Genomic DNA, 17,724 nt, shown 5'->3' on the forward strand with positions numbered 1-17,724 from the left:
TGGACGACTGCATTTTAACGAAACGGTGTTAAATTGTGCGAATATATAAATTCTCACATCTCACAATATTTTATTTCGCACAGTGTGCATAATTATGAGTTGTTATAGAATACTTTCTTCATAAATTTATTTTTTTTCGTGATAAAAAAGAGAACTTGGAGAAAATATTTAAATGATTATAATATAGATGTGGAATAAGCGACGCTTTATAGACAAAAATTGTTTCAAAAGCGTATTGATATTAACAGAGAGATGATCAGTATCGAAGATCAGTATTTTAGTATTAATCGAGCCCTTTTGCTGATAGTTGGTCTATGGCCTTTTCAAAAATCGAAATTGGCTCGACTTCAATACATCTGCATTTTAAGTATCTTAATAACCTTTATTATATTTCAGGTATGTATATACAAGTACACACACACACACACACACACAATTACAATGATATTAAATTAATAAGTAATAACAAATTTATTAAATAAAATTATTGAAGAATATTGAAATCGCGGAAATTTTGGCTCTTTTGGCCATCTTTAGCATAAGAGATAGATAATATAATGGATACAAATAATAAATCACAACGCATATAAATAGGTTATTAAGAAATAAAATGAAGCTACCAATAAAAAACTTCCAAAATCGCATGTATCGTCATATGGTCATCACATCATAGGTCGAATCCCTCCATGATTGATAGATCATAGAACTATAAGTAGAGGTCCATATTCAATATAAATTAAAACTAAAAAGTCAATAAGAGAGTCAATTAGAGAGTGAAACAACCCGAACATTGAGAACATAATAAATAAATGGAACTTACAAAGTCGGTATGCAATAAAACGTGCGTTGAAAATCAGTGATGGCAAATGTAATATAAAATCCGTGATTCGTTTAAAAAAGATACGAAAACAGTATTCTCGGGTAATGTGGTGTGTAATCGAGCTGACAGAACATTCTTCTAAATATTCTTCAATATTTAAATATTCTTCAATTTTTTAATATTCTTCAATATTTAAATTTCAATATTCTTCAACACACATACAAATTTATGTAATAAATTTGTTGTTACTCATTAATTTATTATCATTATAATTTCTTGTGTGCATAATATCTGCACTGGCTCTCATAGTCTTTCTTTGTTATTGTTTTTTAAATATAAAGGTTTTTTTTAATAGTTTGTGAAATATAGTTTTGATAGAAGTTTAGTTTTGATTAGAATAGTTTTGATGAAAATATAAGTAATAGTAACCTTTGTTCATTTTTTTTATTAAATTTTTCTGGTTACACAAAAGATATAGAAATCAAGTGCAAAAATATTTATTATCATTTATTATATTTGTACATATTTATAAATATTTGAAAATGATAAATTGTAATAAGCAAAGTCCGGATCTTGGTGCCGTTTTCCCCACTCCAAGTGCATGCTAGCGGCCGAGCGCCGCGAAAAGCAATACTGTCTATGCCGGTCTAGTGATGGTAACAAAGAGGGCATCGTCGCGTAGAAATAAAAAATATATATATATATATATATTAACATAGAATATATGTTTATTTAATATTATACATAATATACAAAATAATATAATAAAAAATAATATACAGGGTGTACCAAAAGTCTGGAAACGGTCGAATATTTCATAAATTATGCATTTTAGAAAAAATGATTCAGATAAAAGTTGTATGGCTTGAAGAGGGCCATAAGATGGTGTCATTAATTTGACCTTGAATAGTTACTTGAAGGTCACATGAAGGTCACCTTCAATTTTTTAAATGGAATTGGCTACTTTTTATTGCATATTCTTGCAGCTCATCTCGAGAGCTTTCCAAAACACTATAATTAAGTTTGTTTTCGTTAAGTTCTTTCTGAGTTATGAGACTTGAAATCATTTCTTAATCTTACATAAACCGTAAAATATCTTGTAAAATATTTATTTTTCGATTATCTTACCTTAATACTTTTATGTATAAAATAATGAGAAGAATCAATTGGTGTAATGAAAACATATAGTTGTTTCGAAGAAAAAATATGTAATTGTTAATTGCAAATTTTGAAAACAACCTGTAAAATTTCGAGATATTAATTTAAAAAGATTGGCCAATACGTGCGAATATAAGTGCGCGACGAGAAAAGTCATCCCACTGAAACCTGATACTATGCGTGCGGCGAAGCGGCGAGTGGGGCACCGGCGAAATTTTACGTGATTGTTTTAAAAATGGTATATGACTTTTTTAGTTCGGTTTAACGAAATCTATTTATGGTTTTTTGGAGGATGATAGGACGGATACTCTGTATATGTATATGTATGTGTGTGCATATATACTTTGTATTACAAAGAATAAAAGTTATGGTAAATGTACTGGATAGGAGACCCAGCTCCAATGACCTTGACCATGATATATGTTGTCAAGGTCTCTATTCTGAGTGACATTCAAAAGGTTTTTAGCCGTCGCTCGTCATTTATAAAAAAGTATTAACAACAAAAGTTTAACAAATTATGTGCAATTTTTAAACACTATGTACGTTTTAAGAGTCAAGGTGAAATGTACATGCGTGGCTACAGTGGGTTCCGCCCCCCCCTCTCTACGGGGGAGGCTCCACTTTCGGAAGGTATAACCAAACCCACACCTATTTCTGATTTAACTAAAATTTGATTTGGGATGAACCTTGCTTGGCGTGAAAAGTTGCAAACTCATGTGAACTTCGTTTTATCTTGCAAAGTACATGTGTGGATACAGTGGATTCTTCCCTACAGGGGAGTTCCACTTCCGGAAGATATAACCTTTTTTTTGCGTAGGAGGGGAAAATGCATTATGCATACTCAGCCACCCGTATGGCTGGGTTATGCGGGACTCTCACCCGGTAACAACTCCTCCTGCCATTCCGGGGGACTGTTGGCGCATGACGTCCCTAGGTGCAGCAACCCCTATAATGACTTCCTCCGTAATCCACCTTTTCTCCCCTTGATCTCATATATGTGTATATTGTATGTGTAAGTGTTAAATAAGTGTAATGTATATGTAATATGTGATAAATGTTATAATTATACAGGGTGTTCCATTTTAACCTTCCCATCGAAATATCTCGTAAAGTCTAAAAGATAGAAAAAATGTTTCAAACAAAAGGATTTCGAGGGGGACAAATGATGATGATTTTGACTTTGATCTAGAGGTCGAATTTAGTGGTCATTTGAAGGTCAACTTAATTTTTTTAAATGGAACCGCCTATTTTTTATTACATATTCTTGTAGCTCATCTCAAGAGCTTTCCAAAACACTAATAATAATTAAGTTAGTTTTCATTAAATACTTTCCGAGTTATGAAGCTTGAAATCATTTCTTAATTTTACATAAACCGTAAAATATCTTGTAAAATATTAATTTTTCGATTATCTTACCTTAATACTTTTACGTACAAAATAATGAGAGGAATCAATTGGTCTAAAGAAAACACAGTTATTTTTAAGAAAAAAATATGTAATTGTTAATTGTAAATTACATATTTTTTCTTCGAAACAATTATATGTTTTCTTTACACCAATTGATTCCTCTCATTATTTTGTACGTAAAAGTATTAGGTAAGATAATCGAAAAATTAATATTTTATAAGATATTTTACGGTTTATGTAAAATTAAGAAATGATTTCAAGCCTCATAACTCGGAAAGTACTTAATGAAAACTAACTTAATTATAGTGTTTTGGAAAGCTCTCGAGATGAGCTGCAAGAATATGCAATAAAAAGTAGGCAGTTCCATTTAAAAAATTGAAGGTGGCCTTCATGTGACCTTCAAGTAACTATTCAAGGTCAAATTAATAACACCGTCTTATGGCCCTCCCTTCAAGCCATACAACTTTTGTTTGAAACATTTTTTTCTAAAATGCATAATTTATTAAATATTCGACCGTTTCCAGACTTTTGGTACACCCTGTATACACACACACACACACACACACACACACACACACACACACACACACACACACACACACACACACACACACGGGTGTGTGTGCGTGGGTGGGTGTGGGTGTGTGTGGGTGTGTGTGTGTGTGTGTGGGTATGGGTGTGTGTGTGGGTGTGGGTGGGTGGGTGGGTGGGGGGTGGGGGTGGGGTGTGTGTGTGTGTGGGTGGGTGGGTGTGGGTGTGTGTGGGGGGCACTGTCTAGGAGGCAAGATTTATGACGCATAAACCGGCCACCAAACAAACTTCAATTCCCCAAGTGTAAGTGTGTGTTAAGTGTAAAGTGTGCAGAGTGTGAAGTGTAAAAGTGTAAAGTGTAAATTGTGAACCCCCTCTACCTATGTGTGATCCTAACCTATCACATCAGACTTCGCGGAAACTTCGCTGCTAACCACAGCAAGCCGGAGTCTCAGGACCAAGTGGGGAGTCTCGGTTTCGAGTCAGCCATTCCGCAACCTTAATGAGCAACCCGACGCGGTCCCAACTCCACATATTTGTAAGGGTAACCGCCTCTGGTCGCTCTCACTTGCTCGTATATGCACATAATAGGACCAACAAAAACGAAAAGGAAGAAAGTGAAAATGAATGAATGAATAACATGAGTTAAAGACTGAAATGAGATGAAATGAGTGAGTGAGAGAGATGAATGAAACGAAATGTTGGACAAAACAATGATAGAAAGGAGAAGAGAGAAGGAGAGAAAATGAATAAAATGAATGAATGGATACGAAATGGGTGTATGAGTAATGAATGGACTTTATGCGTGAGAGAATGAATGAATATGAATGAATAAACACTGACTATAAAATTGACAAACAAAGACAAACGTACAACTCATGAGGTTACATGTAACGCACGTCAGTGAAGTACGCCCGCCATCCCTCATAGGAGACGGAGGGGTGAGGGAAGAAGACCCGCGGTCCTCTCCCGACGTCTCTCCTCCTCTTCCTTCAGTCCGCAAATGCGGAGAAGGCCAACCACTGATTCTTGTCCTTGATTATAGAGTTGACAATATCACCAAGCGTAAAATCCTCTTCTAAGCCCAATCTCATCCTGAGCTGGGCTCTTTACGGTTCTCAAGCGGCGCAACTTCTGAGGATATGTACGACCAGTGATGCCAGAATGCTTATGCTGGCAATCGGCAACGTAATGGAGGGGGTAAGCACATAAGCAAAAATCGTGTATCTGTACACGCGATTTTCACTTGTATGCTTACCCCCTCCACTACGTTGCCGGTTGCCAGCGTAAGCATTCTGGTATCACTGTGTACTACATCGTCCTCTTCGTCGTAGAAGTCACAGCTTGCACTCTCTTTTTTGCCGATTCTCTATTGAAACTTGCCAAAACATCCATGGCCCATCATTAGCTGCGTTAAGTGGAACGATATTCCCCCAGAATCATGGACTATCCATGCATCCAATCTAGGAACAATCACCATTTTAATGTATTCCCCCGGTGTGTTCGGTCTTTCAAGATGTTGTCACCATAGCTCGCATCCTTCCAAATTCTACATCCTTGATAACATTCCTCATCTCCATCGAATATTCTCCTGTTTCTCTGCACTCTTTGAGGCGCCAATAAACGCGTTTCCTCATCGGGGCCATAAAGCGAACAGGAGGCGTCCTCGTCAATATTAGGGCCGAGTTGTTGGAAACTGTATGCCGAAATCACTCTTTGTGCAACAGAATATTCTAAGACATGCAAAGACCGACCGCAATCGACTTGGAACAAGCACATTCCCTTAGACTGGGGCTCCATACAAAATAATCGAGAAAACGACGTTAGCATATAATCGTTTACGTTTCTCGTTAGGTCCTCTCAGATTCGGCATTAGCTGACTTAAGACTCAAATCACACCAACCTTGTCCTCAACCTATTTGAAATGGTTCCTAAAAGACTAATCCGCATCAATCATCACACCCAAGTACTTCACGACAGATGCGAAATCTATTAATACGTCGTTGATCGCGATAGCTCTAGGTAATTCATCCGATTCCATTCATAATTTTCATTCTTTTGGATGAAAAATGATGGCCTCCGTCTTATCTGTTGCAACTGTCAGGCCTAACCTACTAATGTGGTCGATAACTTTACCTATAAAGACACTAGCTCTTAGACGCGTATGTAGTAAATTTAAACCAGTTACAATTACAAGTGTATCATCCGCATAACAAACAATATTGCAGTGTTCTTCATTCTCTGCCAGCCCGAGAACACTGTCGCAATATTCCACAATACGGGACCAAGTATCACCGAACATTGGAGTTCCGGCTTCCATGGGTCTTTCACATTGTGCGCCGTTTTTTTCAACATAATTAATTACCCTATCTGATAAGTATGAGTCGATTAATCTTTTAATATACTCTGGATAGCCTTTGTGCCGCAAGGTTCTACGAATTACTGGCCAAGGAATGCTATTGAACGCGTTTCGAATATCCAACGCAACAATAATAGCATAATCCACGCTCTCTGTCGCTTCGGTGGTAATATCTTTCACCAGTTGTACGCCAGTACGTCGCAAATAGACCTCTGTTTACGGAACCCGAATTGGTTACTAGCGAGTTCAGAACTGGAATGCTCCTCCTGCCAACAACATATACGCTCCGCTATTATCCTCTTTTTTCCAATTTCATCGAGCAAACATATTGGCCTGGCCCTTTTGGAAACCTGGGTTTCGAAGAACCAGGCTTCTCGGTTTTAGGGATTAAAACCCACATGGACGTAAGAAATACTGGACAGAGTATATTGCTGCGGGGGTGAAGCTTAAAGGGTGAGGGGAAAGAAATGTCTACTGCACGGAATATGAGGCATGTAAGATGGCGACGGATAATTTCACGGAGTATGATATTTTTGAATTCCTTAAAACGAAGAAAACTTTCTCATGAAAAAGAAAAAGAATAAAATATATATTATATGTTTGTATGTATATATGTATATATATATATATATATATATATATATATATATGTATTTATTTATTTATTTATATATATACTCCTGGAAAATTAATGCATAATTTTTTTTTCATTTTTTCTTTAAAACTTTTCATTAAAATTTAAATATCAGCTTTTAAAGAAGAAGTGAAAAAAAATTATGCGTTAATTTTGTCCAGGAATATATTTTATATATCATATACATATATTTTAATACACTATCTTTTTATTTTTAATTGAATAGAATAAAATGTTATAAAATTTATTATGTTTTTTGAATAAAATTTATTACATACTCTTATATAACTTATTTAAAATATGATAAAATATAACAATACACTTTCGAAAAATTTTGTTAATATCTTTGAATAAATTTTTTAATTGTCTAATCAATTACGCACATATGCAAAATGCAGCTTCGTAAAAACTGCATTTGCGCATATAATATGTGATTGATCAAACATTATATTAAAAAAATAAACAAAAATTAAATTAAATAAAAAATTAAAAAAATAAATATTTATCTTCTATTATTGTCCCTTAAATAATATTATTTTGTTAAATTGTTGTCGTATACTCTTACATTGTTTTCGTTATCAGTTATATTGCGTCCTATAAAGTAAAGTTTAATCTGAATGTATTTAGAAGCAACTGCTCTTATTAAATGAACCACATGATTTTGCAACGGAGTTTGATCGCATGAATGCTGTTCTAAACTATAAAATACATTGTGGTTCCCAATAAAACGATGCAACACTTGATGTAAAAAGAAAACTTCTGACATTTGTTTTAACAAACGCTTGCCGCCACTTTCGCGGAGAGCAAAACGAATAACAATTTCTGCTGTTTTACAAAAACAGTTACATCATGCGAAGGGAGTATCAATTTTCCACGATTTTTAATATTAATAAAAGAGCATTCCTAATGTGTTTCATTTCCATAGAGAGCCCTGACACAAATATCACAATGTATCACATTTTTCAAATTACGAATAACAAAACCAGCAATGTAAGCAATTATTCGAGTAGAATATTGGAAAAGTTGAATTATACCTGGCAGAAATGGTAAATCTAAATTATTATTATTATCTTCACAATTGCTATCCTCGAATAAACGTGATGTTGGAGTCGACTGATTAATAATATTTTCAAGATTCGAAGAAATATGTAAAATTGCAATAGCATCCAAAGGGATGGAAATACCGGTTTTTGTATCTGTTCTGCAATCTCAGTATAAATAAGAAGTTTTTTGTAAGCAGCTTTAAATTGCCGAACTGCTGGGTTATTGTTGCAACCTCCTTTAGCTCTTATACAACCAAAAAATAGTTCAATGTGATCTTGGCTAAATTTATAGCATATGTATTGTAAAATGTCTTAACTAACAACTAAGTTATTGTAAATTTTTAATAAACTTTTGATACACATAAAACCAATCACTCCACATTTGCTTCTCGACTGAATTAACAATTAATTATTTTTTGTTGTTCGCAATTGTGAAAGATTGTTGGGTATATTGCGCCCTTTGACAGGTGTTAAGCACTACGCTACTGTCGTCATTGACGAACTGCACGACCAAGAGCGATTGCTCGCACGACAACGCGCAGAGGCGACGGTGCACACGGCACACAGTGGTGCCAGAACGCATACTGTCGGAAAAAATAATGTAACTTTTCAATTTAAATAAATAGAATTATAATTCCTTTTTAACTTAAAGATAATGATTTAGCAATTAAAATCTATTAAGTTTTATTAATTATTATTATTATTATTATTATTATTATTACTATTGCAAAAATAAAATTAATTTTTTAAATAGGTGATTAATCAGGTTCATCTTGGAAAAGAGAATTCGCATCCTCACTTAATGGCAAAATATTTTTTGCTGGTTCTTTTCGTAAACTGAATAAATATGGATCAGATGAGATTAATAATTGATGTAGCACATCCTCGTTTGTAGTTAAACGACTAATTTTCCTTGAATGGTAAATTCGATAGTTTTTATAATCTTTGTTCCGAGCTTCTTGTGCTTCCTCGGATAATAAACCAATGGGAAGCATTGCTGCAGTAATAATTTTTTCGCCATAAAGAAGAACTTTGTGAACAATTATTGGCATGTAATACGACCCATACAAGTCGACAAACATTTTTGCAGTATCATAAGAATATATGCCAAATTTTTTCGGATCAATAGAAGCACCGCATGTAATGACCTCCAGTATTACTGAAAAACGCTTAATTAAATCTTCGTTTATTCCTGTGATTTCTGCTGTTAGCTTTGGCTGGGAAAAAAAACGGCGTGAAGTGTTTCCATCATTTGTATTTCCACAACCTTGACGTACCATATCTATTCTAAGACCAGTTCGAGATTGAAATTCTTTTTGAATTTTCTTTTTGTTCTCTTCTCTTTCAAGTTTTGTTTCTTTCGTAGCTGACTATTTTTTAAAAGACAGATTATAAGCGACATGAAGAATGCATTCCATGAATTTAATACGCGCATGTAGAGGAGATAAACCGAGTTTTAAAGCATTATCATCGTAGGATTTTTGATGAATTCGATTGAGATCATTCATCTCTCGAGGAGTAGCTTTACAAATATAACAAGTTGCAGATGATTTTGTATCAGTGAGCGATTGAGCTGTTTTTCCATCAATCATTGTACATAACATGTTATGTTTAACTTTGAATGTACGCCCGGATATATTTACTATTGTCTCATGCAAATTTGAAATTTTCTCTTCTATGTGTTGTACAGTTTCTTTTATCAATTCAGGTGTTTCTTTGGCAAATTCAAACTGAATTGGCCTACAAAGTCTTGGACTTGATGGACGTGAGTTTTGCCAAAACTGTTTCATAATACTGTCGTTAGAAACTAATTGAATTGGCACCATAGATGCCATATACATGAATGCATCAGATGCGTTTATTGAGTTATCTAAAAACTTTTGCTTGAATTCACTTTGACCGGAAGCCCCATCACATCCCCATTTGGAAATTAGAATTAATTCCTCTTTGTCAATATTTGCAATCGTCTTTATATCAAAACTTTTAAACATCCTTTCAACAGTGTGATCTAATAAATTTTGAAGATTTATTTCAGCTTTCTTTTCGGTTATTCTTATTTCTCGAGGATAACATTCTTTTTTAGTCTCTAAAACTTTCTTATAAGGAGGCAAGATATCAAAACCGCTTTTTTTTAGTGTTTCTCGAATTACTTCATATTGATATTTACTTAAGTCTGCATTCGTTATCATTGCTAATGTTTGATTAGTATCAATATAATCTCGCGCGCGTGTTATATTCGTATCCGATACATTCTTGACAGCCAAAGTTAACTGTTGAATGGGAAAAGCTTCACGAAGATGCTTTGCCTTATACCGTTTTGCTCGGTCACAACATTCTTCGAATGATTTGATAGGTCTTCCTACCTTTTTCTTCGTTGGAGGTTCAGTTTGCACATCACAGTCAACTTCTTCTTCAAGTTGTACTGTAAATATTCCATTTAACCAATTTCTATTTTCTTTTTTGAATCTATCAGATTTTCTTTGACTGTTTTGCCATTTTTTCTTCAATTGATACAAAAAATGTCTTTGAATATCTTCAATTATTTTATCGAAGTGATTTGTCTTCAAATTTGCAAATTTATTTTTTAATAATGTTTTTATTTTGTCTATATTGTAATTACTAGTTAAAATTATTTCCGACAAATGTTCACGAGAAATCGAAAAAGTCGCCATTGTAAAATAATCTTAAAACTTTAAGAATAGTTTATTAATATATGATTTATACGAATTAAAAAATTGGATATGTAAATGTTAAGTGAAAAAATTAGATAAAATGAGTAGTAATTTAGATTAATGTAAACAGAAAACAATGTGGTACATATAGTAAACTCTTAAAAACTAAACATGAAAATTTAAAAATTAAACATTGTAAACGCAATAACAATACTCATTATATTATTAATAATATTATATGAGATGAAATAATTAAAGGAATAAAAATATATTATATTTAAAGGAAACTAAAGGAATTATAAAGAAATCAAAGGGAAAAAGAGAGAGAACGCGGAAGAGAGAGAGAATGAAACAAATTATGTTAGAAATAAAATTAAAGGAAATTAATTTTTTATATATGATATATATTTATATAATAAAATTCGTATTTAAGTAACACTTTTATAACATATATAAACAAATATTAAATGCATAAATATATATATGCATAAATAAAACCTCTCTCACAGTCAATCAATAACCAATCACAGACAATTTGTACGCAAAAACACAGATCAGCTCTAATAATCGCTCGATCCGAAGCAAAATTTATTCGAATCGTATAAATAAACAATTAAGATGTTTTCTATTTGCGAGAAACGAGTTAACATGAAACGCCATCTGGGAGAGAAATAAAAAAACGCAATACAACAGCGAGAAAACTGCGCCATATTAGTTACGTGATGCATTCAAGTATAACATCTCTGAATAAAAATTCGAATTTCTCTCAATGGCGCAAATATGCGCAGCTGGATGTTGAAGTTTCTTTAAATTAGAAAGATTATCTTCCATTGTAGACAAAAAACACATTTTGGAGAGGTTTGGGTAACAAGGAAATACTTCCTCCAATTTATATATATATATTTTTTTAAAGATATTTTTAAAACAATATTTGTACAGAAATATGGTCAATAAGAATTTATTTCTCGTTTTCTAAGGAAGATTCAAAGTTAATTTAAATTTTTATAGTAAATATAATTATAATCTATCGATTAAAAAATATAAAAACACATTCAAAATTGAATATTACTTATCATGATATCTTTTACAATAGAAATATTTAAGGCTTTATCCACTGAAAATATTAATAAAGATAAAGAATAAAAAAAATAAATCATTTAGTATTGATATTGGATCTTTAGATATCATTTTTATGGTAAAATTAAATTATAAATTGAAACTTTTGAAAATCAATTTTTTCCGCCTCAGCACCACTGTGCGGCACGGCGCGACGGTACACACGGCACGACTGTGCACACGACACTACAGTAAGAAAGACGTCATAAGGGACGAAAGATGGACCGTCGGAGAAGCATGGGTGTGGTCGACGTGAACAGAAGCAACAAACGACGTGCCTATATCTGCAATAATTACTTCAGACTGTTCGTGTATTAAAGGAGTATTCTAATCTAGTGAGTCGGAAAATCGATTTTTTTTCTTTGCATATTTTGCAAGTATTTTATATGGAAAATATATCTGCAAAAAGATTTTTAGCCCGATTCACAAAATTGACAAAGTTATAGCACCTCGTAGGGAGCGGTCTCCGGCGCGCGCTCAACGCTCGGGCCATACGGCACACAATATAGCATTATGTCGGCATTTATATTTCGATTAGGTTCGGCTAATGAATTGCTGGAACGTTGTTTAGTAGCAGAAACGCAATGAAAATTCTTTGAATTCATTGATTTAGACTTTTGCTCCAAAACACTTTCATTCTGGAGCAAAGATTGTTGAAATAGCAACTTTTCTGGCAATTATTATCTTCAATGAAGGATTTATGACAATTTTGAAAGTTATAAATGTAATGGGAGTGATTATTGGTCAGCAAGCGGAAATGTACGCAAATTTTCGGAACGAAGCTCATATCATCCGCTCGGAACGGCATTCAACTGACTTCGTTAGAGACCAGAGAATAAATCGCAAGGAAGAGAGAGCAGCTCAGTAGGACTTATATAAGCAGGAAATAGGTCCCCTATATAGCATAATAATAAGGCCCAACGGCCTTAGACATTATACAAAACTAACAAACACAACAATTGGCGCTGCGGCTTATTGAACCTACATGAAAAAGACAATGGAACAAATATTTCAAGCACTAGAGGTTACTGCGCAAACCAGGAGCAGACATTACATTAGATCGGTGAGTCACAAAAACAAATCACTGATATATTGACATATCGAACAATAAGAACAGACGATAGTGCAAAATCGTCACAATTTTCAAATCTGGCTACACGGCTCGGTAAATTCGTTCATGCTCCTACAAGGGGTAAAACCTTCACGTTATGGTTTGAACATCATAGAAACACTTTCGCGGAAGGAGCGAAGGGTTTAACCGAGACGGAGAGCAAAGAGCTACTTCTTCATGCTCTCGGGGACGACGAGTATCAACGATTACTCGGTCGCTTATCACCGAAGAAACCGCATGAGATATCTTTTAAAGATCTCGTGCAACATCTTAAGAAACAGTTCCATGATAAAGCGTTATTTCAACGTCGTTTTGAAGTTCTCAATTTTCGTGCTTCCCCGCCAGCAACGGCAATAGAAATACTTAGAATACAATAGAAAGACAAAGTAAATGTTCTAGGAGATGCCTTTGAGCTCGATAATTTCAACCAACTCAAAATTCTACTAACAGCTCTCGCCCTAAGCGACCACACCTACTACACAGAGTGAACAGTCCTTTTCAAGGTTGCATCAGAAAAGGAAAACTGCACATTTCAAGACATTAGAGAAATCTGCTACGCACACGCGAACCGCACAGCTGATGTCATGCGCGTTGAAGGATAACGCTTCTCAGAAATCAACGCAGTCAGCCAATCAACGAAGAATTCACCTAAAAAGAAAGGTAAATATTACGAAAAGAAAACAAATCCTACTACACTGCATTACGAAAAGAAGACAAATTCTACTACACTGTCGTCATGCCATGGCTGCGGTTCCGCAAAACACAGACGGGATGCATGTCCTTTTAAGAAAGCAGAATGCAGATTATGCAAGAAAATGGGACATATTGCTAGAGCTTGCTTATCGAAGCAACGAGATAAAATAAATACTGTTAGATTGCAAGGTGTTCTAGGCACAGGACATCGGTATCGCAAGTTCGTACATTTACTGTCAACAACAAGCCATTGAAAATGCAGTTGGACACAGGGGCGGAAGTAACCACGATCGGGAGAGAAACTTGGACACGAATCGGTCGTCCAAAACTCCAACCTCTCACTACTTCATGTGTTAATGTCTCAGGACATCCAATGCATACCATAGGACTTTTTAACGTCTCACTTGGCTACAAGGCTATGATAAAAGCACCAGTCATTGTACTTAATCGTCCGGAAACTGCACTTGTTAGCTCTCAAGCAATAGATGAGCTTGGCTTAATTACCTATGACACAGAAGTCATCGGAAATCAACAAATGATAAATACGATTACGGTAAATTCACTTCATAAACAATTCACAGAACTTTGTAATGCGGTCGCCTTTCTCGACGCTACGGATCGACTCGTCGGACTATCAGGATTCGAGAGAAGGAAAAAATCAAGCTTGTGCGAACAATGCAGGTGTATGGGAAAATAAATCTTTATTTTAGTAATTATATGTAATACAAAGATGAAAGTATGCTAGCAAGTATGAGTGAACGTCGTATAATATAATCGTGAGAGGATATCGCGCGGTATGCGTTTGACTTATTTCTATGTGTGGTGATATGTACAAGCAGGTCCTACGACTAATAACTTATTTCTATTCGTGGTGATATATACAAGCAGGTCCTATGACTAACGATTTATTTCTACGCGTGGTGTTAAGTACAAGCAGGTCCTATGACTATGAAGCCGGACAGCGCAGGTGCGTGCAAGCGGTATCTTGCACCCGGGAATACGGAGCTTATTCCTACGGCAACGGAAGTTACTTGCGCGTACAAGTGGTGTCGCGTAGGTACTGGTAACGATCATAAGAACACGTAACTTGTCTCTATGGTACCGTACAGTCGACGGGGCTGTGTGTCGGATCAGTTCGGAAGCTGGAGACACCTCGTTGAGTCAAGAGAGAGAGAGACCTCGTCTCGGACTGGTAGCGATAACTGGAGACACCCGGTACATCGAGAGACACCTCGACCCGGACGGGAAGCCGGAAACACCCGATTGAATCGAGAAACACCTCGATCCGGACTGGAAGCGAGTCCGAGAGACACCTCGGTTTCTGGAGATCTGGTCGGAGCGTTCGGTAGGATCACAGGACGATCTGGTACCGGTGTGCCGGCCGGGCCGGCTTATAATACCCGGCCGGGATTCCCTTTCCAGAAATGCTGCTCGGGTAAGATACACGAGTGCGAAGAGGACAATGATAGTCGAGCGAGCGAGCGAAAGAGACAGCATGCGCCAGGTAATGTGAGCAAGCGAGAGAGTGTGTGTGCGAGCGAGTAAGACAGCCAGCGAGCGTATGAATGAGCGGGATGAAGAACATTCATGGGTGAAATCAAATAGGCGGTTAGTCTTATGTGTATATTTATTTGCAGTTTAGGAACGGTGCATTGGTGCACCGTTACAACTTTTTAGCAATTCGACAGGTGAATGCACCAAGATGACAGTTCATCTGCGACTTAAATCAGATGCGAAACCGAAATACATTCCACGACGTCCAATCGCACTTGCATTAGAAGAACCAGTCAATGAAGAACTGGATAGACTCGTTAAGAATGGAATTTTAACGCCAGTCGACTTTTCGGAATGGGCTGCTCCCATAGTAGTTGCACGCAAAGCAAATGGGAAAATACGCATTTGTGCAGACTACTCAACAGGATTAAATGACGCACTTGACGCGAAGGATTATCCATCCCAGATATAGAGGAACTTATGGCAAAACTTCGAGGAAGTTCTATCTTCTCACAACTAGATTTATCTGATGCTTATTTCCATCTAAGACTGGATAAGGAAAGTAAGAAAGTAGCTATAATAAATACTCATCGAGGTTTATTCGCTTACAATCGGTTGGTTTTTGGATTAAAACCAGCTCCTGCAATTTTCCAACGTACGCCGGAACAGGCGCTTACGGGTATTCCAGGCATACTCGTCTATCTTGATGATATTCTGATTTATGGCCAAGAACGCACAGAGCATGATACGCATTTACACGCCATGCTAAACCGCTTGCAAGAATGGAGTTTTCGACTCCAAAAGGAAAAATGTAAATTTCATACCTCAACAGTTAAATACCTTGGATTTATTGTTTCAGCTAAAGGTATTGAGCCCGACCCAGCACGTCTTCGACCTACTCAAACAATGCGAGCTCCGACGAATGCAAAAGAGATACGCTCGTTTTTAGGTCTGATAAATTACTACGGGAAATTTTTACCAAATTTGCATCGACTCAAAGCACTATTCGAAGCTTTGATCAAGAAAGATGTACCTTTCGTATGGACAACAAAAATGAAGAAAACGTTTTGAGGATATTAAAAATATTCTTACTGGACCACTTCTATTAGCTCATTACGATCCCAGACAAACTCTGATCGTTGCAGCAGACGCTAGTTCGAAATTGGTGGCGTCCTGTTACAACGCGCTCCAGATGGTCAGATAAAAGCAGTCTTCCACATGTTAAAAGCATTGACAAAGGCTCAACAGAATTACAGCCAAATTGAAAAAGCAGCTTAAGCATTAGTCACTGCAGTTGAACGTTTTCGAAAATTCGTATATGACCGTCACTTCGTGCTACAAACGGACCATCGTCCACTTCTAGCCCTGTTTAAAACGTCGAATACAAAAGGTCTAGATACACGCACAGCAAATCGATTGAAACGATGGGCTCTTCGACTAATTGGGTACGACTTCGACATAGAATATGTCAACTCCGAAAAATTTGGTCAAGCGGACGCTCTTTCAAGATTAATACAGGATACAAAACAAGACGTAATAAACGCCGACCTCGAAGAAGTTGTAGCTGCGCTACAGGAAATAGATACAGAGCTACAATAGATTATCAACGAATCAGTCAGTTCTTATGGCTCGACAAGAGCTCCAACGTGCGACATTCAGCGATGGAATTCTCGCTGAGGTTATAGATCGTCTACAAAACGGATGGCTCAAATCGGATGTAACTGATAAGAGTTAATGCCATATTATCGTCGTCGCGATTACTTAGCCATAGTTGATAATACGTTAGTTCTAGATGAGAAACTAATAATTCCTAAACGTCTACAATCTACTGTACTGAAGCAACTACACATTGCACATCCAGGTATTCGCCGGATGATACAGCTTGCTCGACGTTATTTCTATTGGCCGGCGATGCATGATGACATCGAGAGATACGTAAAAGAATGTAATCATTGCGATCGCACAGCAAGTGTTCGAAAACCGAAATATCGTCTCGAATCAGAATTATGCATAGGTAAAAATTCGCATTTTTCTATACTGTAAATTCAAGAGTTCGAAATTAACGGGCGTCGAGAAACGTCTCGAATTTTCAATTTGTCATAAAAACTCGACCATACGAGTTATCTCTAATTTTTTTCAACTCATAAGAAACGCGTGTCGTAAACATTCTCAATAACATTGTCAACCGTCGACAAAATCAGCGTAGCGTATGGGCATGCGCACCCATACGTCACGATCAGCTGATTGCCAATCAGCTGATGGAAAAAGTTGCGCGCATGACAATTAAAGAATTGTCAACGTCAGACCTCATCGGCGGCCAATTGTACGCGGCGCCATGAGGTCACCGCTAACGTACAAAATTTATTGGGCCACGTCGCAACGGGCCCAAAATTCCGCTCGCCTTATAACGGGCACCGCACGCGAGCAAGCCGAAGTCTCGCACTTTTCGTCAAACCGCTTTAGTAAAACCGCTCCGCATAGTAAAACTGCTTATAACGACCGCTTATTCTCTTGGACTTTCGCAATCTCTGTATTAAACCGCTGACTAACCGCATTATACGACCGCTTACGACTTCGGAAAACGCATTTATCTCGCTCTTGTTTCGCTACACCGCTCGCGATACCGCTCGCGAAAACCGCGCTCACTTTGTTACACCGCTGTTTCGCTAATCGAAATTACTGCACT

The 17,724-nt window shown here is 36.3% G+C and overlaps 1 protein-coding gene across 1 annotated transcript in view; it reads left to right on the forward strand.

Moving 5' to 3' along the window:
- The first annotated feature begins 252 nt into the window (after nucleotides 1-252).
- The window catches only part of LOC145963778 (uncharacterized), a 53,993-nt gene continuing 36,521 nt past the window's right edge, over nucleotides 253-17,724 (forward strand). Inside the window, exon 1 of the mRNA XM_083086010.1 lies at nucleotides 253-396. Within this exon, the coding sequence (XP_082942136.1) occupies nucleotides 253-396 (144 nt within the window). The remainder of the gene's footprint in view (nucleotides 397-17,724) is intronic.

The sequence above is a fragment of the Camponotus vicinus genome, unplaced genomic scaffold (assembly GCF_025532165.1).
Source record: "Camponotus vicinus isolate PSW18456_S1 unplaced genomic scaffold, iyCamVici1.0 SCAF_13, whole genome shotgun sequence".
In the NCBI taxonomy this organism is placed as follows: domain Eukaryota; kingdom Metazoa; phylum Arthropoda; class Insecta; order Hymenoptera; family Formicidae; genus Camponotus; species Camponotus vicinus.